The 22,539-nt window shown below is 43.9% G+C and overlaps 1 protein-coding gene across 8 annotated transcripts in view; it reads right to left on the bottom strand.

Annotated features, from left to right (window-relative positions):
• Nucleotides 1-1,054: 1,054 nt before the first annotated feature.
• COPS7B (COP9 signalosome subunit 7B) overlaps nucleotides 1,055-22,539 on the bottom strand; it is a 29,235-nt gene continuing 7,750 nt past the window's right edge. For 7 of the 8 annotated variants that reach the window (XM_087864382.1, XM_045794125.2, XM_087864383.1 and 4 more), the window contains 5 exons: nucleotides 20,823-20,898; nucleotides 18,432-18,520; nucleotides 16,498-16,700; nucleotides 13,871-13,976; nucleotides 1,055-2,481 (listed from right to left, as the gene is read on the bottom strand). In XM_087864382.1, coding sequence (XP_087720508.1) covers nucleotides 2,323-2,481; nucleotides 13,871-13,976; nucleotides 16,498-16,700; nucleotides 18,432-18,520; nucleotides 20,823-20,898 — 633 coding nt within the window. In that variant the 3' untranslated portion in view covers nucleotides 1,055-2,322. Of the gene's footprint in view, nucleotides 2,482-13,870; nucleotides 13,977-16,497; nucleotides 16,701-18,431; nucleotides 18,521-18,919; nucleotides 18,953-20,822; nucleotides 20,899-22,539 lie in introns of those variants that run through there. The other variant, XM_087864388.1, reaches the window with a different exon arrangement.

Here is a 22,539-nt window from a genome sequence, read left to right as displayed (position 1 = left end):
AGAGGTTGTGGTGTGTTGGGTGTCAGTTAAAAGCAAGATGAGCCCTCAGAGGAACAAGCAGATAAAAGGACACCAAAGGTCCGTCTGGGGAGGAGACTCATTTTAGTATATGTGCTGCTTAAGCAAGCACTTGGGGAGTCGACTCTAAATGAGACTGTAACACAGAGGAGATGGCATGATGTATGAGCCAGGAGTCTGTTTGCCACTTATCATCAGGCTACTTGGAGTTTCTGAGTCCCCTTTTCTCATATGTAAAGTGAGGAGAACTGTAGTAATACTTACCCCTACAGCCTGAGGAGACTGTTTGAGTGGACGGGATTCAGTTGCTTATTATACGTGAAGACACTTTACAGAGCACTTCACAAATGTGTACTTAGTATTTCTAAGGAAGCAAGCAGCAGAACCATAAAGAAGATGAACCTAGAGCTCCTCAGGGCCCTGGGGCATCCAAACAAGTGGTCACACATTTCACACAAGTCAAGCCACACTTCCTAGTCTGCTCCCCAGTGGGAAAGATAAGGATGAAACACCACTTGCCAAGAGTGAGAGTACCTGTTTTGGGTCTAGAAAGTACAGCTGGGAGGTGTTTTTGAGAAACAGATATTTCCAAAAATTCCTCCAAGTGCGTTCTACTAGACAGTACCAAGAAGAATTCGGTGGTGAAATCAGTGTGGGAATCGGCTTCCTCACCCAGGCCTTTTCGAGAACTTAAAATGAATTTCCAATGAGGATATGGGATGTGGGATGTGTGAAATTTATTTAACAACAAAACCCCTTTTCCACAGAGAATATGTCAAGGGGTTTCATGAAACATACTTTGGGAATTAAACTCTCCAGTTGGGCATAAGGTTATATGGGCACAGGGACCAGGTGAAAAGGGAAACAATACTTTGCTGACATTCAATCAACAGTCAACACCTGCTGGACAGTTTGGAAAAAGGAGAAACCCATTTTTTAACCATGGAACTGAAAGAGTGTCACATTTTCCCTGAACCACCCTAATCCCAGACCCTCCAGATCCACCAGCTACACAACCCCGCACTCCACAATCACATACATTAAATCTACACTTTTATTTTTTGTTCTAAAATGTGCTTTTTCTCCCATTGAACTTTAATCAGTCCAGGACCTCCACCTCCCCTTAAAAAAAACAACACACACACACAAACCACACACGTCGCCCTCCAACCAGGTGAAAAATCCCCGGCGATTAGTTTATAACAAATATTGACACGAGGGGGAAAAAAGGCATGTTGAAATGTATTAAATCAGAACCTGTACAAAAAAAAAAAAATTAAAATATAACCTGAAACTGTTCAAGTTCAGAAAGGCTAGTCAAGTCCTTTTCTCTTGCCAGGAGAATGCCATCATCAGAGGGCTCTGGGTCATCAGCCAAGGAGGGGTGGAAAGAGAGAGACAGAAGCAGCAGCAGGTCCTTCACCAGACAGAGGGCCCTCGGCACTACCATCCCCAGCTCGTACATCGCTGGGAGAGATAAAAGATCTTGGGAGAGCAAGTGTCGGCAGACAGGCCCAGGCGGCAGCTGGGGCCTTCACACTGAAAACCAGTCTGAGTAGTCAGGGGGCAGCAGGAAGCGTGGCCAGCAAAGAACACCAAACCGGAAGGAACTTCTGCCACCCAGCAGACCCGCAGCACCCTCCACTGGTGCGCAGATACCAGAGGTTAGTCAACCCAGTGCTCCCAACTAACGAGAGATTGGAGCTGGGCTTAAGAGGCTGAAAACCCGCAGGTTTAGTAAACATAGCCCAGCATCACATCCCTCCGTGGCCTGATCGGAGCTGCCAACAAGGGATAAGGCAGGAGAGGGAAAACACAGCATTTGATACCTGGCTAGAGATCACCTGCACCAGCGTGGGTACTGTGGGACACGGGGCTGGAGAAGGCACACCCTCCTCCTCCCTCAGAGAGGAGCCTCCTTCGCAGTCATCCCTGTGGGCCGGCTAAAGCTGCCTCCGGCTTACGACCAGCCTGACAAAATGACATGGAGCAAAAGAAAAACTAGGAGGGAGACAAGCCCTTAAACAAAGACAAGAACCTCCTGGAGGGAAGCTGGGCAGTGTCTGACCCTGATGGGATGGCATCAGTGGAGCCCCTGAGTCTGAAGGAACAACTGGGGGAGGAGGGAGTGGGTGAAGAAAGGATGAACGGTTCTTCTGGAACAGTACCAACAGGGTGGGAGGCGCTGGTAAGGGGACGGGCAGGTCTGGAACTCACTGAAGGTAGACAGGGGAGGAAATAGGCCCTTGGTGTCCCCTCCCCACCTGACCCAGGCCTGGTGAGTGCCAGCTGCCCCAGCCGGCCCTAGTGGCGGCTGGAGACCAGACCTTTCACTTTGGACATCTTCTTGGTGGGCTGCCTCTGCTCAGCATGAGGGGGACACTCCCGTTCAGCCAACTGTTGCTCCATCTCCTGAGCCGAGGAGGAGGCGGTGGCTTTGAGTGTCTTCTTAATGTTGGTAACCTGGAGGGAGACACAGAATTAGTGTCCTCAGCCTGTAAGTGCCAAAAACTCATTGAAACTTGTTCTCACCATACTGGGGGCCACCCAGGGAAGAAACCAGAATCCTCTGCAAGAAAATGTGAGATTATCCTTAGAAAACCCAGATGAGGAGAGGCAAGCAGGGACTACTCGTAGAAGATACAGGGAAATGAGTCAAGCAAAAAATGGAACTAATGCTTCCTTGGTTGAAAAGAGGGAATAAGTCAGTGGAAGTGGACCATCTGGCAAAGAGGTACAACACAGCAGGTGAAAGAAAGCACTGGTTAAAATGGCTTTAGAAACAAAAAGGTGGCCCTAAGAACACTGTAGTCAGTTAACCACTGTTCATGTATGAAACCAAAAATATTTTCACGGGAACTTTGGGAATACAGCTGAATGAACCTTTCTGAACAAAGAACTAGAGGATGAACTTCAGGCAACCATGTGACAAATGATGAAAACATAGTATCAGGACTGGCAAAACATGATTACACGAGTTTTCAGCACACGTTTCTTTACTCAACAAAGAAGGGCTCAAAATTACTTAAGCAACTTCTGAACATTTTCCACATCAAAACACACATCCTTGGTATCATCTATGTACTGTTATTATGAACGTTTTGCAATTTTTAAATTAGTTCCCAGTTTGCTTTTCACTTACGTATACTGCGGCTAAGAACAGTCATCTATGTTTAACTGTTCGTACTTTTGTGAACAGCTCTGGAAGACATATTCCTAGAAGTGAGCTTTCCAGATCAAAGGGTTGGTACATTTTACACTGTAACAACTATTGCTATCTTGCCTTTTGAAAAGAGATTATACCACCTTGTACTTCTACCAACCGTGCCCTCCTGGGCCTGTTTATATACGCATTCCCCAACGCCAGTTCTAAAGGATCTTTTATGCTTTTGCCCCTCAGCCAACTGAGAGGAAGAAAAGGGGAAAGAATTGGAAAGCATTGGAAAGAATAAGAGGAGGTAAAGGTGCTTCCCCAGTTTGATGATCCCTGTGTTCTCTGGGAAGCAGGCAGCGTTTTCTATAAAGAAGAGAGTTGTCATGGGGCGCCTGGGTGGCACAGCGGTTAAGCGTCTGCCTTCAGCTCAGGGCGTGATCCCGGCGTTCTGGGATCGAGCCCCACATCAGGCTCCTCCGCTATGAGCTTGCTTCTTCCTCTCCCACTCCCCCTGCTTGTGTTCCCTCTCTCGCTGGCTGTCTCTATCTCTGTTGAATAAATAAATAAAATCTTTAAAAAAAAAAAAAAAGAAGGGAGTTGTCAGGGTCAAAAGTTCTCAGCAGAAAAGAATACATCCGGAGGAGTTAAGATGGCGGAGGAGTAGGGGACCCCTTTTTCAGCCGGTCCCCTGAGTCGAGTTGGATAGGTACCAGACCAGCCTGAACATCCACGGAATCACCATGAGACGCAGGAAGATACATCTGGATCTCTACAAATGAACATCTCCAGCGCTGAGTATTGAGGTACGAAGCGGGGAGCCGTGAAACTGCGCACAGATATAGGAAGATAAACGGAAGGGGGAGGGAGCCGCAGGGTTTGGGTGCCGGGAAGCGGTAGCCACCTGCACCGGGAGCGGGCGGACTCGTGGATCAGCACCCTCGAGAGAGCAGAGAGAGCAGACTGAGACCGTGAGCCAGGGAACGCGCTCCACTAGACTGAAACGGAGCTCCGGGAGCGCGCGGGGCAGCTGGCGGCTGGCGGTGTTAGAAACACAAAGGACAGAGACGCGCCAGCCCTGGAAGTGAGGGCTGGGATGCCGGGTGTGGGGCGCACATCCCGGGACGCTGCAGGGTTGAGCAGCACCAACAGAAACAGTTAAAAACATCAGTGGAGAACGGTCCGCGATCCCTCTGTTCTGAGACAGAGGCTGAAATTCGGCTATTGCTGCTCTGACTCTCAGAAGAGGCACAGCAAACCGCCAGGGAAAGCCGCCAGAGAACAAAAGCCTGGAAATACCGGCTCACAGTGTGCCCATCCCCATCTCCACTCCCAGGGGACACGGAGACTCTACCCAAACAGGGTTGCCTGAGTATCGGCGCGGCAGGCCCCTCCCCCAGAAGGCAGGCTGAAAATTCAAGAAGCCCACATTGCTAAGATCCCTATAAAACAAGGGCGCACGGCCTGGGTCCCAGTCAATAATTTGGGCTCTGGACAACCCCGCAACCTCTCATCAGAATGACGAGAAGGAGAAATCCCCCCCAGCAAAGAAAAGACAACGAGTCTGTGGCCTCTGCCACAGAACTAATGGATATGGATATAACCAAATTATCAGAAATGGAGTTCAGAGTAACAATGGTCAAGATGATGTGTAGACTTGAAAAAAGTATTAACGAAAATGTTAATGAGAATATAGAATCTCTAAGGGCGGAAGAGAGAGCGAATCTGGCAGAAATTAAAAATTCTATGAGCCAAATACAGTCAAAACTAGAGGCTCTGACGGCCAGGGTGAAAGAGGCAGAAGAACGTATCAGCGAATTGGAGGATGGGTTAGTAGAAGAGAAAGCTAAAATAGAATCTGGACTCAAAAAAATCCATTCTCATGAATGTAGGTTACGGGAGATTACTGACTCAATGAAATGTTCCAATGTCAGAATCATCAGCATCCCCGAGGGGGTGGAGAAAAACAGAGGTCTAGAAGAGATATTTGAACAAACTGGCTGAAAACTTCCCTAATCTAGCAAAGGAAACAAACATTCGTGTCCGAGAGGCAGAGAGGACCCCTCCCAAGCTCAACCACGACAAACCTACGCCACGTCACGTCATAGTGCAATTCGCAAATATTAGATCCAAGGATACAGTATTGAAAGCAGCCAGGGCAAAGAAATTTCTCACGTACCAAGGCAAAGGTATCAGAATTACGTCAGACCTGTCTACACAGACCTGGAATGAGAGAAAGGGTTGGGGGGGGGGCATTTTTAAAGCTCTTTCAGAGAAAAACATGCAGCCAAGGATCCTTTATCCAGCAAGGCTGTCATTCAGAATTGATGGAGAAATAAAGACCTTCCAGAATCGCCAGTCATTGACCAATTTCGTAACCACGAAACCAGCCCTACAAGAGATATTAAGGGGGGTTCTATAAAAGTAAAAAGGCCCCAAGAGTGATACAGAACAGAAAGTCACAATCTATAGAAACAAAGACTTTACTGGCAACATAGCATCATTAAAATCATCTCTCTCAATAATCAGTCTCAATGTAAAATGGCCTAAATGCTCCCATAAAATGCCACAGGGTTGCAGACTGGATAAAAAGACATGACCCATCCATTTGCTGTCTACAAGAGACTCATTTTGAACCTAAAGATACATTCAGACTGAAAGTAAAGGGATGGAATACCATCTTTCACGCCAATGGACCTCAAAAGAAAGCTGGGGTAGCAATTCTTGTATCAGACAGATTGGATTTTAAACTAAAGACTATAGTTAGAGACACAGAAGGGCACTATATTATTCTTAAAGGATGTATCCAACAAGTGGATATGACAATTATAAATATATATGCCCCCAGCAGGGGAGCAGCAAGATACACAAGGCAACTCTTAACCAGAATAAAGAGACATATAGATAAAAATACGTTAATAGTAGTGGACCCCAACACTCCACTATCAGAAACAGACAGAGCACCCATGCAGAAAATTGACAAAGAAACAAGGGCTTTGAATGCCATACTCGACGAGTTGGACCTCATAGATATATACAGAACACTACACCCCAGAACCAAAGAATACTCATTCTATTCTAATGCCCATGGAACATTCTCAAGAATAGACCATGTTCTGGGTCACAAAACAAGTCTCAATCAATACCAAAAGACTGAAATTATTCCCTGCATATTCTCAGACCACAATGCTTTGAAATTGGAACTCAACCACAAGGAAAAATTTGGAAGAAACTCAAACACTTAGAGACTAAGAACCATCCTGCTCAGGAATGATTCGATAAACCAGGAAATCAAAAATCAATTTAAACAATTTATGGAGACCAACGAGAATGAAAACACAACGGTCCAAAACCTATGGGATACTGCAAAGGCAGTCCTAAGGGGAAAATACATAGCCATCCAAGCCTCACTCAAAAGAAGAGAAAAATCTAAAATGCAGTTTTTATATTCTCACCTCAAGAAGCTGGAACAGCAACAGAGGGACAGGCCTAATCCACGCACGAGGAAGCAGCTGACCAACATTAGAGCAGAAATCAATGAATTAGAAACCAGGAGTACAGTAGAGCAGATCAACAGAACTAGAAGCTGGTTCTTTGAGAGAATTAATAAAGATGACAGACAACTGGCAAGACTTATCCAAAAGAATAGAGAAAGGTCCCAAATTAATAAAACTATGAATGAAAAAGGAGAGGTCACAACCAACACCAATGAAATTGGAAGGATTATTAGAAACTTTTATCAACAGCTTTATGCCAATAAATTAAGCAATCTGGAAGAGATGGAGGACTTCCTGGAAACCTATAAACTACCAAGACTGAAACAGGAAGAAATTGATTTTTTAAACAGGCCAATTAATTATGAAGAGATTGAAACAGTGATAAACAACCTTCCAAAAAACAAAACTCCAGGCCCGGACGGTTTTCCTGGGGAATTCTACCAAACATTCAAAGAAGAAATAATACCTATTCTCCTAAAGCTATTTCAAAAAATAGAATCAGAAGGAAAGCTACCAAACTCATTCTATGAGGCCAATATTACCTTGATCCCCAAACCAGGCAAAGACCCCATCAAAAAGGAGAATTACAGACCGATTTCCCTAATGAATATGGATGCCAAAATCCTCAACAAGATCCTGGCTAATAGAATCCAACAGTACATTAAAAGGATTATCCATCATGACCAAGTGGGATTCATCCCTAGGATGCAAGGGTGGTTCAACAATCGCAAATCAATCAGTGTCTTAGATTTTATCCAGAAGGAAAAATCCAAAAATTATATGATTCTCTCAATAGATGCAGAAAAAGCATTTGACAAAATACAGCATCCTTTCCTGATTAAAACCCTTCAGAGTGTAGAGGTAGAGGGTACATTCCTCAATCTCATACAAACCATCTATGAAAAGCCTACAGCAAATATCATTCTCAATGGGGAAAAGCTGGAAGCCTTTCCCTTAAGATCAGGAACACGACAAGGATGCCCACTCTCGCCACGATTATTCAACACAGTACTTAGAAGTCCTTGCAACAGCAATCAGACAACAAAAAGGGATAAAAGGTATCCAAATCGGCAAAGAAGAAGTCAAAATGTCTCTCTTTGCAGATGACATGATACTCTATATGGAAAACCCAAAAGAATCCACTCCCAAACTATTAGAAGTTATAGAGCAATTCAGTAATGTGGCGGGATACAAAATCAATGCTCAGAAATCAGATGCATTTCTATACACGAATAATGAGACTGAAGAAAGAGAAATTAGGGAATCCATCCTATTTACAATAGCACCAAAAACCATACGTTACCTTGGAATTAACTTAACCAGAGACGTAAAGGATCTATATTCTAGAAACTATAAATCACTCTTGAAAGACTTTGAAGAAGACACAAAAAGATGGAAAAATATTCCATGCTCATGGACTGGAAGAATTAACATAGTTAAAATGTCCTTGCTACCCAGAGTAATCTACACTTTCAATGCTATCCAGATCAAAATACCGATGACATTTTTCAAAGAACTGGAACAAATAGTCCTTAAATTTGCTTATGGAACCAGAAAAGGCCCCGAATCGCCAAGGAACTGTTGAAAAGGAAAAACAAAGCTGGGGGCATCACAATGCCGGATTTTGAGCTGTACTACAAAGCTGTGATCACAAAGACAGCATGGTACTGGCACAAAAACAGACACATAGACCAATGGAACAGAACAGAGAACCCAGAAATGGACCCTCGGCTCTTTGGGCAACTAATCTTTGATAAAGCAGGAAAAAACATTGGTGGAAAAAACACAGTCTCTTCAATAAATGGTGCTGGGAAAATTGGACAGCTACATGCAAAAGAATGAAACTTGACCACTCTCTCACACCATACACAAAGATAAACTCCAAATGGATGAAAGACCTCAATGTGAGACAGGAATCCATCAAAATCCTAGAGGAGAACATAGGCAGCAACCTCTACGACATCGGCCAAAGCAACCTTTTTCATGACACATCTCCAAAGGCAAGAGAAACAAAAGATAAAATGAACTTGTGGGACTTCATCAAGATAAAAAGCTTCTGCACAGCCAAGGAAACAGTCAAAAAAACTAAGAGGCAGCCCACGGAATGGAAGAATATATTTGCAAATGACACTACAGATAAAAGACTGGTATCCAGATCTACAAAGAACTTCTCAAACTCAATACATGAGAAACAAATAAACAAATCAAAAAATGGGCAGAAGATATGAACAGACACTTTTCCAATGATGACATACAAATGGCTAACAGACACATGAAAAAATGTTCAAAATCATTAGCCATCAGGGAAATTCAAATCAAAACCACACTAAGATACCATTTTACGCCAGTTAGAATGGCAAAAATTGACAAGGCAAGAAACAACAATTGCTGGAGAGGATGTGGAGAAAGGGGATCTCTTCTACATTGTTGGTGGGAATGCAAGTTGGTACAGCCACTCTGGAAAACAGCGTGGAGGTCCCTTAAAAAGTTAAAAATTGAGCTACCCTATGACCCAGCCATTGCACTACCGGGTATCTACCCCAAAGATACAGATGTAGTGAAGAGAAGGGCCATATGTACCCCAATGTTCATAGCAGCATTGTCCACAATAGCTAAATCGCGGAAGGAACTGAGATGCCCTTCAACAGATGACTGGATTAAGAAGTTGTGGTCCATATATACAATGGAATATTACTCAGCTATCAGAAAGAACGAGTTCTCAACATTTGCTGCAACATGGACGGCACTGGAGGAGATAATGCTAAGTGAAATAAGTCAAGCAGAGAAAGACAATTATCATATGATTATTCTCATCTATGGAACATAAGAACTAGGAAGATCGGTAGGGGAAGAAAGGGATAACGAAAGGGGGTAATCAGAAGGGGGAATGAAGCATGAGAGACTATGGACTCTGAGAAACAAACTGAGGGCCTCAGAGGGGAAGGGGGTGGGGGAATGGGATAGGCTGGTGATGGGTAGTAAGGAGGGCACGTATTGCGTGGTGCACTGGGTGTTATACGCAACTAATGGATCATCGAACTTTACATCAAAAACCAGGGATGTCCTGTATGGTGACTAACAATATAATAAAAAAACATTAAAAAAAAAAAAAGTTCTGGGGCACCTGGGTGGCACAGCGGTTAAGCGTCTGCCTTCGGCTCAGGGCGTGATCCCCGCGTTATGGGATCGAGCCCCACATCAGGCTCCTCCCTGTGAGCCTGCTTCTTCCTCTCCCACTCCCCCTGCTTGTGTTCCCTCTCTTGCTGGCTGTCTCTATCTCTGTCGAATAAATAAATAAAATCTTTAAAAAAAAAAAAAAGTTCTCAGCAGTCACAATATCAAGAGCTTGAGTAAGCGGCAGTCCTAACACAGAGAAGAAACAATGCTATGTTTTAAGGCCAACACCAGGCTCCTGCAAGAGATCTATCATCTGCAAAATGAGCCTTGACTAGATTAAAGCTCATCTTTTATTTTGGTTTTTGTTTTTGTTTTGCGATGTAGGAACAGCCATGCCCTAACCTGCTGTCACCTGGATCAACACTACAACCTTCTAAAAGGAGCATCAACAGAGGACTGTGGGCTGGGACAGTGAATACAGAGGGCATTCTAAGTCAAGTGTGGCTTCACCCACTGTCCTGCCAGTCCAAGACACGCCATCTCAGGTTGCCTGGGTGGCTCAGTCAGTTGAACATCTGCCTTCGGCTGAGGTCATGATCTCAGGATCCTGGTATCGAGCTCCGAGTCGTTGGGCTCCCTGCTCAGCAGGAAATCTGCTTCCCCTCTCCCTCTACCCCACCCCCTGCTCGTGCTCATGCACACTCTTTCTCAAATAAATAAAATCTTAAAAAAAAATTTTTTTTTTAAAAAGATATGCCCTCTTGAACCCGAGGCACCCCACTTCCCAGGGGCTCACTGCTGCTTTGGTATCTCTTATTCAGGTCAGTTACTTAGGAATACAGCAAAAGAAGAATCAAAAGCAAATGATGGCTTGCCACCTTTTCTCTTACAAAAGAGATATTTGGTTTCCGTTTGTTTTATTTAAAGGTGCATTTTGGCCACCCAGGTAGGTCACCAATTAAACCTGTTTTGGTCATGTGGAACAATCATGACAAGTCTAGTTCTTCTTTCACGGAGCCACCCTTCAAATGATGACAAATATCCGCACAGACGTGTCTTCTTTGGCCTAAATGTCCCTGGCCCCTGCCAATTTTCTTCTGTGAGTGGCTGGCTTGCAGGCCACCCACATCTCACGACCCCAGATGACCCAAAGTTTATCAAGTCCTTCAAACCATGGGCCTTTGGGAACTTTCAAATGGGACTGCACCTGCTAACAAGACTGCAGCCTAGCTCCATTAGAGGCCTTAAAAATTCAGGCAAAAAGGAGCATTAAGAGCCTCCTAGGGGAGGAACACATTGGGCTATGGGGCAAAGGCAGACAAGAGGAAGCAGAGTCACAGCTGGAAAGATCAAAGACGAGGAGAGCCGAGAGGTGGTGAGAATGACCCTCTAGGAGGAAACAGGCGGGGCACCCTCCTGCTGTACTCTGGCAGCCACCAGACCTCAAGATCTGTCACTAATTTAACCCCTGGGAATCTCTACAGAATGGAAAACAGCTTATTTTGCCCAATTACGGTTTATCACCTACATGCCTGGAACATAGTCTATTTTTTGAATGTAGTAAGAGCCATATACTGACATTCCACAGAACCTCAGACATAAGCTCATTCAAATGTAAAAAATATATATACTTCAAAATCAAATATAAGCGAGAAGGTATTTTGTAATGCTTTGACTAATCATGACCTCCCCTCCAGAGCACCTGCTCAGAGATAATGAAATAGCTTTACTGTTACTGTTCAATCTCCCCCGGGTATGCTGGAAGTGTAACTAATACGGGTTACTTCTGTGAGCAGCTAAAAGGAGAGAAATATTCTTAAGCAGTTTATGATAGGGCTGACTTCATTAAGAGGGAAGGCTCTTGAAGCTAATATTCACCAGAAGCAAGCTGCTGTTAACAAGATTTGGGGGGGAGGGGAATCAAGTTTTTCCCTCTGAAGACAAGCAACCTCACTTAAGGACAATAAAAGATCAACTTAGTTGAGAAAATGGCTAAAAAAGTTCAGTTAAGGGTAACAGAAGCATAAATACAAGCAGAATAAGACAGAATTACACCTTCGTTCTTGGTAGATTTGTTTTCTTTTCAAGTTAACAAACAGCCTTCTATGTGCCTTATGCTGGGGAATGATCAGCATCCTACACTAAGTACCCAGATTATACATTTACGGAACAGAAAACGGACAAGGCTCTGGGTTTTCACCATACTCCCTCTCTTCTCATACTGATCTGTTCCAGGTTTTCTAGAAGACTGTTAAGACAGTACACTGTTTTAATTGGTGGTGGTGGCGGCCCTGGTCTTTTCCTCAAATTTCCTTCTCTCAAATTTAACCAAATTATTACCGCCACCTGGTGGCAGCATCGGGTTCTGCCAGTAGAGTAACTGCAGCTGTGGTTTTCCAACAGTGGGTCGCACTGGCTCTCTCTTTCTTTGTAATAACCATAATTTAAGAGCCCACACTGTTCTCTAAGTATTGGTCATGCCTCGCCATTAGTCAGTGCCTTCTTTCATCAGATGCCATTTGTCATGGAAATAAACCTGAACCACTCAAAATTCTAAAACTAATATTCATTTTTGCTAGTGAGGACAATCCAAGCCCACCACCTACCACACAATTACAACAGTCTGGGCACAGTGGGGTCGCCAGCAGTGATCTGGCTCCTCTCCAGCTACCAACCATGTTAAAGATGGTTTGCCTCACACAAGGTACCCCAGGTCAGTGGATGTGTTTCACCTCCAAACTTCATTCGTTTCCATGGTTTAATTTATAGAGAAGAATCAATGGATAGGAGAGAGTGGTTAGCCCTTGCTACTTTGCTCAGACATCAATGCCAGCTCAGAGAAGACACCACAATCTTCAACACAGGGATTACATAGCTTATTAGAGAAGTAGCAGGCTTACTGTTCTAACTGTATTTGTCATTGGCTAATGCTAAATTAAGTGTAATTCAGACTTCTTTGGCTAGAAGTAGGGTTAAAAATTAAACAGTGTACTGATAATTCACAGACTTGGTATGTATATTTATGTATGTAGGCGTGTGTGTATATCAAAAATAAATGTGTTCTACTACATGAGAAGTGGAGTTCAGCAATCCACAGAGACACAGGGTGTACCAGAAATATTCGGGGCAAAAACAGAGCACCTACTATGGGTTAGGCATGTGACAAGGAACTGGTCTTACAAAGACAAATAAGGTTTTATTCTCAAGGAGTACATATAACAGAGTAAGGGAAATCCTCAAACTCCACAAATCCCCCTTTGGAAAGCACATCTACTTTTCTTATGTTTCTTAAGAACATAACTCTGGGTCCCATTCTGCCATACTCCTGGACACATGACTTCTAAAACTCATTAAAAACCATGAACACTTCAAGCTCCATCGCACTAGGTAAGGACTTCCAATGCCAAAATTTTTATCTTATGGGCTCTGAATTTTGAGGTTGCTCCACAAATGTCCAGGCCACAGGCACACAAGCTCCCATGAACCCAAAGGCTACACAGCCTGTGTTTTGAGAGGCTAAAAGTGTCCGGAACAACCAGGTATCACTAAAATCATAATCACACACTTTCTTCACTTGCGTTTCATCTGCCAAATGTTTCCCCTTTCTTCCTTTTTCAACATGAAATCATGCATGTTAAAAGGTTATAACATACATGTGTAGCTTAAAGAATAAAATACCCACAGTGCACCTACCACACACCTTCAGAAGCAGAGCAGAACCAGGGCCTTGAAGCCCCACATGCGCCTGCCCCACTACACCCTTCCCTCCACCCCGCCTGCTAACCACCACCCTTTCACCCATCTTTAAGGCCCACCCCCAAACTCGTTTCTTTTGCTCTACACCTGGAAGGTACACGTGTACCATGGAATGACAACATTCTCCGCTCTCCAAGCCTGCTCACCCTCCAGCCACCAGGAATCAGAAAGGAGACAGAGAGTATGAAAAGCAGGGACCACGTCATCCGCATCTGTACCCCGCTAGCCCAGTGCCTGTTTGTTGGTGGCTGTTGCACCTACACCAAGAATCACAAAATGAAGGATCAAACAGGGATACTCTGGAGAAGGTAACAGATGTCCTCTTCCTTACCTCTGCCTCTACCTGCTGCTGAGTTCGGCTGTGGTTCTCCTTGTACTGGTTGGCTCGCAGAACTTGCTGCTCGATGCCTAGCAGAACTGCTTCGCAGCCATCGCACCTACAATGGAGATAACCAGCCCTGAAAGGAGCCACAGAAAGGCCTGGGAGCTCTCCTCCAGCCTCCAAAACCTCCATCCCCAACACCTGATAGGGACTTCCCTTAACACCCTATCTGCCAAGGAAGGCTCTTGCCCTTCACAACTTCCAAAACCAGTATTTCTGAATATATAACACCTGGAGACAAACACGGACGATGTGGGATGGTTTCCTAGAACACAGCCCGAACGTCAACTTTTGTATCCCATGGGAAAGGTTTTTAGAATGTACCCCTAAGGGAATTAGGAGATCTTAGACCTTACATGTGGCACAGATTTACCACTTTTCTCAACAGAAAAAATGATTTTCTAAAAGCATCCTATTTTTTAAGATTTTTTAAAAATTTATTTATTCACCAGAGAGACAGCAAGAGAGCACAAGCAGAGGAAGCAGCAGAGAGAGAGGGAGAAGCAGGCTCCCCACTGAGCAGGAAGCCCAATGCGGGGATTGATCCCAGGACCCTGGGATCATAACATGAGCCAAAGGCAGACGCTTAACCGACTGAGCCACCCAGGCGCCCCTAAAGACTGCCCCTTTTCTCAGAAGTTTGTTACTTCCGGGATGCCCAGGTGGCTCAGTCAGTTGAGCGTCCAGCTCTTGATTTTTTTTTTTTTAAGATTTTATTTATTTGAGACAGAAAGACAGCACAAGCAGGGAGGAGGGTCAGAGGGAGAGGGAAAAGCCGACTCCCTGCTGAGCAGGAAGCGCAATGTGGGGCTCGATCCCAGGATCCTGAGATTATGACCTGAGCCAAACGCAGATGCTTAACAGACTGTGCCACCCAGGTGCCCCCCAGCTCTAGATTTAGGCTCAGGTCATGATCTGAGGTCATGGGATTGAGCCCTGCATGGGGCTCCATGCTCAATGCAGAGTCTTTTTGTCCCTCTACCTCTGCTTCTCCCCCTGCTCCTCCCCCTGCTCTCACACACTCTCTCTCTCTAAAATAAGTGAATAAATAAAATCTTAAAAAAAAAAAAAAAAGTTTGTTACTTCCTAATTGCCATTCCCCTCATTATTTCATTTCCCCACTTTTTTTGGAAATGTTAAAACCTACAAAAAAGTTGAAAGAATAGTACAATAAATACACATTTATCCTCTACCTTAAAGTCAGTAATTGCTAACATTCTGCCATATTTGGAGTACTGCTCGACCTAACAATTTTATTTCAAATCTAACTCTAGTGCCTCAACACAAGCTTTAAGAATCTATACTAGTAACCATCCTGGGATGGGGTTCAGATGGCACCTCTCCATGGAAACATGGTGAAGTTAGACTATGGGCATGGAAACAGCATCAGTCATCTCAAAGATGGAGTAAGGCAGCCGACACAGTAGGACTGGAGGCCTAGATCTGTGTGCCAGGGCACTTTCATGCAAAGGGTGCTTTCTAAGTTTATTTCCTATTTATTCTGATTGAACACTTTTACAATCTTTTGAAAGTTCCTGCCTGTGTCAGGTGTTGTAAAGGGAAGGCGTTTGGGGCCACACTTGGGACAGAACCTGGGGAAAGGGGTGGACAGTACATGCCCTAGGGTCCAATAGTAGCCGAAGTGAGGGAAACTCAGAGGGGTTTGGACAGGGGGTCAGGGAGTCAAACCTCGGCCACTCATGCCTGAAATGTTTCAGTCCATTTTAAAGAAGACAATTTCCCTAACCCTCTGCAAAAAGCTTGCCTGCTCTGTTTCATGATTTCCAACAACACCATGTGCCTGCCTGAGGACATGCTCTCCTCACCTCCAACTATGCCCTAACCCTGCCCTCCTTCAACACTCAGCTAAAGCCTCTTCTCCAGCTAGACCCATCTGGCTTTATAAGCTCCAAATCATTTTAGTAAGTACATAACAAATCCTTGTAGAATGTCCAAAGCTCTTGCAAACATCAAGTTCCATTAAAATAGAGAATATGCAAAAAAAAATAAAATAGAAAACATGCAAATGTCCCACTTCTTTTTATATACCAGAATATGGTTATCAAATAGTCTGTGTATGCGTCTGTGTTTCAACTTAGAATAACCCATTCCTTGTCTTCACTATCCCTCACAATGTTTTACCAACACTAGCCCAATGTTACTGATGCTGAACGTGGGTTCTCGTATCCACAGAATCTGAGCAACACTAACTTCCTGAGCTTGGTCAAACTCGGAGGCTGAATTTGCAAAGCACTGGATCCGTGTCACACGGCTAGGCTTCAGAGGCTCCACCTGCCAAGCCTGCTATGAAACAGCCGTCCCCCCCCCCCCACCCCCTGCCGCACAACGAGAACTATTTCACAACCAAGGCCCTGGGAGGCCTGCAGGGATTCCTGCTGCCATACAGCTCTGGTCGCAAATGCAGCCCCACTCCCTGGCTTAAGGTCCTAATGCTCCAGCTCCCAAGCAGCCCCAGCTGATACTGGGAGAAAACATTTCCCCAAGCAGAGGCACAAAGGGCATGCCATATGTCCCCCTCCCTAATAAGAAGGGACTCCTCCTTCTTTCAGCCTCACCATTCATGCAAGGTCTTGACAATATTATTGATATCCTTCTTTCGGATGTCACGGCCAATGCAGAAATCCACTTCCAGCAGCTGGTTTCGCTGGTCCAGCTTCCCCTGGATGATGTCAGTGTAGACAGCCTCAATGATGAGGTCTTCCAGTTCTCGGAGATTCCGCATCTCCAGGTCCTTCAGCAGCACAGAGTAGGGGATACACTGCAGATAAAGCCATATGATATTTACAAAAACCACTGACAAGAGCTAAAGAAAATGCGGGTGTACACCTGTCTCAGGGGTTTGGGAAATGCAGTGTGGTGGTAATTATTAATATCAATGGCAACAAGACATAGATAAATGTGAGCTGTGGGACCTATGGGATCCAAACAAGACCCACAGCATCTATGAATGCATTCTCCTAGATTCTCTACCTCCTGGACTTCACCCAGCCTTTAGCTTTCATGTTGTGAAGCACTCTTAGAAAATGTCCCAGAAGAGAAAGGGAAATACTCGGCGTGTGCCACTCTGCCACCTTCTGGAAGCTTTCAGACGTAAAATGCCAGATCATCACAAACTCCAAACAACTTCAGACACTGGAGAGGAGATCTCGCTGCCTACCCAGGAGAGCACAAACAAAAAAATTTTCAGGCTAACATATCCATCTACAGGTGGCCAGTGGATACTCCCAGCTCAGGGGTCATCCTGAAGTTTACATCTGTTTTCTCAGACTCTTGCAATCAATGTCAATTCCCCAACAACAGTCCCTTACTGGACACACCAACATTTTACATTTATCCAAGACAACTGTATATCTAAATATCCAGTTTTCTGGACACATCACTACTAGTTTGGAGGTTAAGACAGCAATCAAATCTCTGAAACAGATAGGACGAAGAGATATACAAACAAGAGAGTAACAGCAAACATACCTGGAGGGGTTTTTTATGACTAGAGGTCTGAAACCCAGGGATGCAGATGGGCTTATAATGACAGGTTGCAGAAATAAGGAAAAAAGTTACTCCTACTCTTTATTACACTTGGGAAGGCCAGGCTTAAAAAAAAAAAAAAAAAAGGCCAGGTCCTCATTTCCTAAGAAAACAGGCCTCCCACCCGAAATGCCAGACTGAGAATCAGAAATTTGTTGTTAGTCCAGGGAAAATGACCTCAGCAACTGAAATGGCAATGCAAGAACAAATCTACATCTCTCAAGCTCAATCACACAGGGGAAATGCAAAGGGCAAACCCCTTCCAGTGGCAAAGCCCCACAAAAACTTAGAGAGTTGTGCCGGGATTGGGCAAAGAGCCAAAATCAACTATAAATTAACCAAATCTGGATCTTCTTTGTTAATGGCTACAAGAAGCTGGCTGCAAGGCCTTTTCTAAATCGAATGGGGCAGAGAACTCAGAGATATGATGGAGTGGTTATCTTAGAGAAGGTTAGCATCTAAAGATAGCATATAAGGCAAAAATCCCGATTAAGATAATTAAGCTTGACAATCCCCAGAGGGAGGCAGCGTATTAAAAATCTAGCTGTCAGTAAGTCCAACATAGCAAGTTTTTCCTCCAGCATTGGCACAGTTCACTGTGCACTGAGCAACAGATGAAGTGGTTAACTTGCCTTGAGATGCCCCCGTTTAAAAAACTACGTTATCTCGAAACAGCTGTCTTCCTTTGGTACGGCAAAATGCTCACACCAAGTGAGTCACTGCAGCATGCCAGAACTGAGACCTGCTGATTCACAAGGTCTCCTGGGCATACTTTTCCTGAATGAAATGGTGAATACTTGTCTACACTATTTTAATTGTTATCTTTACCTCTGTTGTCCTCTGCCAAGCCAATTTTATGCGTTCATGGTATGACTACTGTGCATAGCTGGGAGCTCGTGCACTGATGCCAGTGCAACACCTGCCTAAGGGTGAGGAGCAGGAGAGGAAGAGGTCGGCACTATACCTTCATTCTCGACGCCAAGCTCACGATGGTAAGGTGTTTCAGCTTGTTCTGCTGAGCTGTGCTCAGTTCTGGCAGGCTCTCCTTGTTGGCTGCTCAGTCCCACCCACCACAAAAATCAAGACACAAAATAAAATTAGAATTTCTTTATGGAATAAGCCCGCCAACGCCCCACACCAAATCTACTATTGATTCACTGTCATGACTCTGCACTTATTCATGAGGCAAAATGTTCCAGGGGCACCTCCTGTCTTCTCTGGAAGACCATGTGCTCCTGAAAAGCCAGGCATGAATGCACAAAATACGACAATCACCTTAATGGAATACTATCTGTGCCCTTTGTGACATTCAACCAAGGTCAGCATGTCTTCACTGGGAATCTGTTATGTACAATGTCCTGTCTTAAGTGATTTGGGGAAGTCAAGGACAGATAAGATGGGCCCTGTCAGGGCTGCTACGCTACACAACCCCAGAGACAATAACCACCAGACCTGTTCAACTCCAGGGCCTTGGACTTGTCCTCAGTCTTATAATCGGGTATTTCAACAGCTACAGATGCAAGACAGAACCACCAGAAGAAAGGTACAAACTATCAGGAGAGAGCAAGAGGCTGAGGAGGAGTGGGGAGGTAGGAGAGAAAAGGAAAGAAACAGAGAAAGGGAGACAGCAAGTGAGCACAATCATCTTGGGAGGGATAGGAAAGAAAAAGAAAGACAGGAGTCTGAGATGAGCCTTGAAGAATGGGCAAAATTTTAGTAATAACAGTAACGATAACAAGAGCAATGGCAGCAGCCACAGGGCACATGTACACACACATCCAGTCAGTCCTCAAAACAACCTCGCACGACAGATCCCAAATGCCTTCAATTTCTTATTTGTAATCCTGGATTCCAAAAAGGTGAATCCAAACTGACTTTTTTTCTTGGGCATGCTGCTGAAATTCATCTGGTGGCAATTCCTGACCTCAACTGAAGCAGGCTTTTAATCTCACTTGTCATACAACTTCATTTGTTTAGTTGCAAAACTGTGGATGTGTTTTCATTACAGGTGCTGCCCACATCTTGGAGGTGTTACATAAAAAGGCATATGCATCATAGTACCTCTTTAGAGTTCCCAAAATTCTAAATTCTGAAGCATCTAGCCCCAGGAGTGCAGGTAAAGGATTGCGGACATCTATTATTACTCCCATTTTACAGATAAGGAAACTGAGGTACAGAAGATTATTTAATTTGCCAAAGGACACACAGGTAGTAGAAGGGGAGCTAGAATATAATTCATACAGTCGGGTTCCAGTCTGTGCAATGTTGTCCCTTTAATGAGGATGGAAACAGAAGACACCCTCACTGGAACAAAGCAAAGGTCAGAAAAAACTAACACGTGACAAATTGTCCAGATGACACAGCACAGGGTAGGTACAAGTGACCAGGAGGAAAGAAAGGGTAAAAGAAGTCTGGGATATAGGAGGGAAGGCCCTGAGTCATACCATTAAAATAAACTACCAGGCCTTTGTCATACCAACAAAAACTAGGGAAGCCAAACAAAAATGGCTTGAGTCAAAGTAAGTTAGTGTTTAGACATGCATTCACCTCATTCCTGATACTTAAAATCCTAATATAAAATGACTCAAATGATCAAGGCCCCCTGGCTGGCTCAGTCAGTGGAACATGTGACGCTTGATTTTGGGGTCATGAGTTCGAACCCCATGTTGGGTGTGGAAATTACTTAAAAATAAAATCTTTAAGAAAAAAAGAAAGGAAGAAAGAAAAAAAGATTCAAATGACCTACAAGAGGGAATGGGCTGAATACGGAGTTTTAGATCATAAAATGTTAAAAATGACTACAAAGACATAAAACATGGATAAATGCCTATGAAGTAAATGAAAAAAGATACAATATCACATACATAACTGAATGACACCTACATAATAGCACAAGGGGGGAAAAGTCCAGCACCATAATGCTAACAGTAGTTTAATGGTGATACAACAAGTGACTTTGTGTCCTATTTTCCAAATATTCTCTAATATAGTGACATTATTCTGATAATATTTAAAACACTTAAGTACTTTACAAGTGGGTATTCTGTCACTTCACAACACTTCAAGTGTTCTACAAACACCAGTCCTCAAGAATCTCATCTAGAATATAAATAAGGAATATATTTACACAAGAGCATAAACATAGTCCCCCTTTTACCCACAGAGATATAAAGGGTAAGAAGTAAAAACCTCATGTGAGGTCACCTACAGTGCACAGGAAAGTGGAAAACAGCCAGGTCAGAAAGTCCCCACCCCATGCTTTATATCCCAGAGTTCAGTGATCCTCATGGAAGCATTATGTCCAAATAGAGTGACATAATTAAGAAAAGTCTTTGGAAAAGCTTAACCAACTCACCTAAGTAATCTGGGTATGTTCCATAGGCAAACAGGTTCAGCAACTGCAAATATGCAGCATTAGCTCCTTCTGCAAGCTGAGGAAGGAAAAAACAAAAACAGTTCACAGACCAAACGGTCTACCAATGATAGGAGTGTTCAAGCAAAGGGTGACGATCATGTGCCACAGCTGACTGTTTTACTAGATGGTCCCTGAGGTCCCTTCCAACTCTGAGTCTCTGGGAAAAAATAAGTAAGATTTATTTAATTTTATATTTAATTTTTCTCTCTCAGGAATACATGTTTTACACTCCACATAGCATGCCTAAGCAACTGCTTTTGTCACACACACACAAAGCAGCAAGTACCAGGAGAAGTTCAGGCTTTCTTAGAATTTCCTTGCCATTAAGACAAAGACTGGAGGGGCGCCTGGGTGGCTCAGTCAGTTAACCATCTAACTCTTGATTTCAGCTCAGGTCATTATCTCAGGGTCGTGAGATCCAGCCCCACGTCAGGCTCCATGCTAGCATGGAGCCTGCTTAAGATTCTTTCCCTCTCCCTCCGCCCCACCGCCCCCCACTCGCTCTCTCTCTAAAATAAAGAAATAAATCTTTAAAAACATTTTCCAAGAATTTCATCTATCATTTCAGACCACTGAAAAGCAACTAGGGTTCCCAGTTCACACATGGAAAAAACCAAACCTGGGGAGATAGAGGTGATTTGCTCAGCACCCCCATGAGAACTCTGGCTTCCTATTAACCCAGTCTACCTCCTCAGGTTATCAAGAACCTCTTGGGGTCCTAAAACAAACGAGGAAGAGACCATCAAATCTAGCCCCTACTTTTCAGACAGACAATTACAATACTAACCCTAAAGACTATTTTCTTTAGGGAAGAGACTCCAAAACTTCTCCCACTGGCCTAAATCAATGTCTCTCATTTTAATTTTCATCCATCTCCTCTCAGGCCATCTTCCACAGTTATGAAACAACCACTTGGCATATTCATTCAGGCTTTTTATGAACCTGAAGGAACTATTACTCCTTTGTCATCTCTTCTGTTGAAAAAATGATAAGCTATCAAGCCATAAAAAGACATGGAGGAAATTAAAATGCATATGACTAAGTAAAAGAAGCCAATCTGAAATGGCTACATACTGTATGATTCCAACTATATGACATTCTGGAAAAGTCAAAACTAGGAAGAGGGTAGAAAGATCAATAGTTGCCAGGGATTAAGAGGGGAAGGATGGATGAATAGGTGGAACACCAAGGATTTTTAGGGCAGTGAAGCTACCCTGTACGAAACTGTAACGGTGGACACATGTCATTGCACATTTATCCACATCCACAGAATGTACAACACCAAGAGTGACCCCTAATGTAAATTATGGTCTTTGGGTGATAATGATGTGTCAGTGTAGGTTCCGCACTGGAGGGGGATATTGGTAATGGGGGAGGCTACCCATGTATGAGGGCAGAGATATACTGGGAATCTCTACTTTCCTCTCAATTTTGCTGTGAATCTAAAACTGCTCTAAAAAGATAAAGCCTATTAAAAAAAATAATAAACCTAGTTTTAAAAATTTTTCCTCACAGGATTTCTTTTACAACTCTGGTAAATTAATTTTTACTAAAAGCCTACTGTGTGTCAGACTACATATTAAGCGCTAAGGAAACAATGGGGACCTTACCCTTACAGCGCTTACAGTCTAGCAAGCAAGGATGACATTAAATAAAA

Source organism: Ursus americanus, chromosome 1 (genome assembly GCF_024610735.1).
Source record: "Ursus americanus isolate L20-20 chromosome 1, mUrsAme1.1.p, whole genome shotgun sequence".
Classification (NCBI taxonomy): domain Eukaryota; kingdom Metazoa; phylum Chordata; class Mammalia; order Carnivora; family Ursidae; genus Ursus; species Ursus americanus.
The sequence above is the reverse complement of the archived record's forward strand: the minus strand, read 5'-3'. Positions and strand labels throughout refer to the sequence as shown.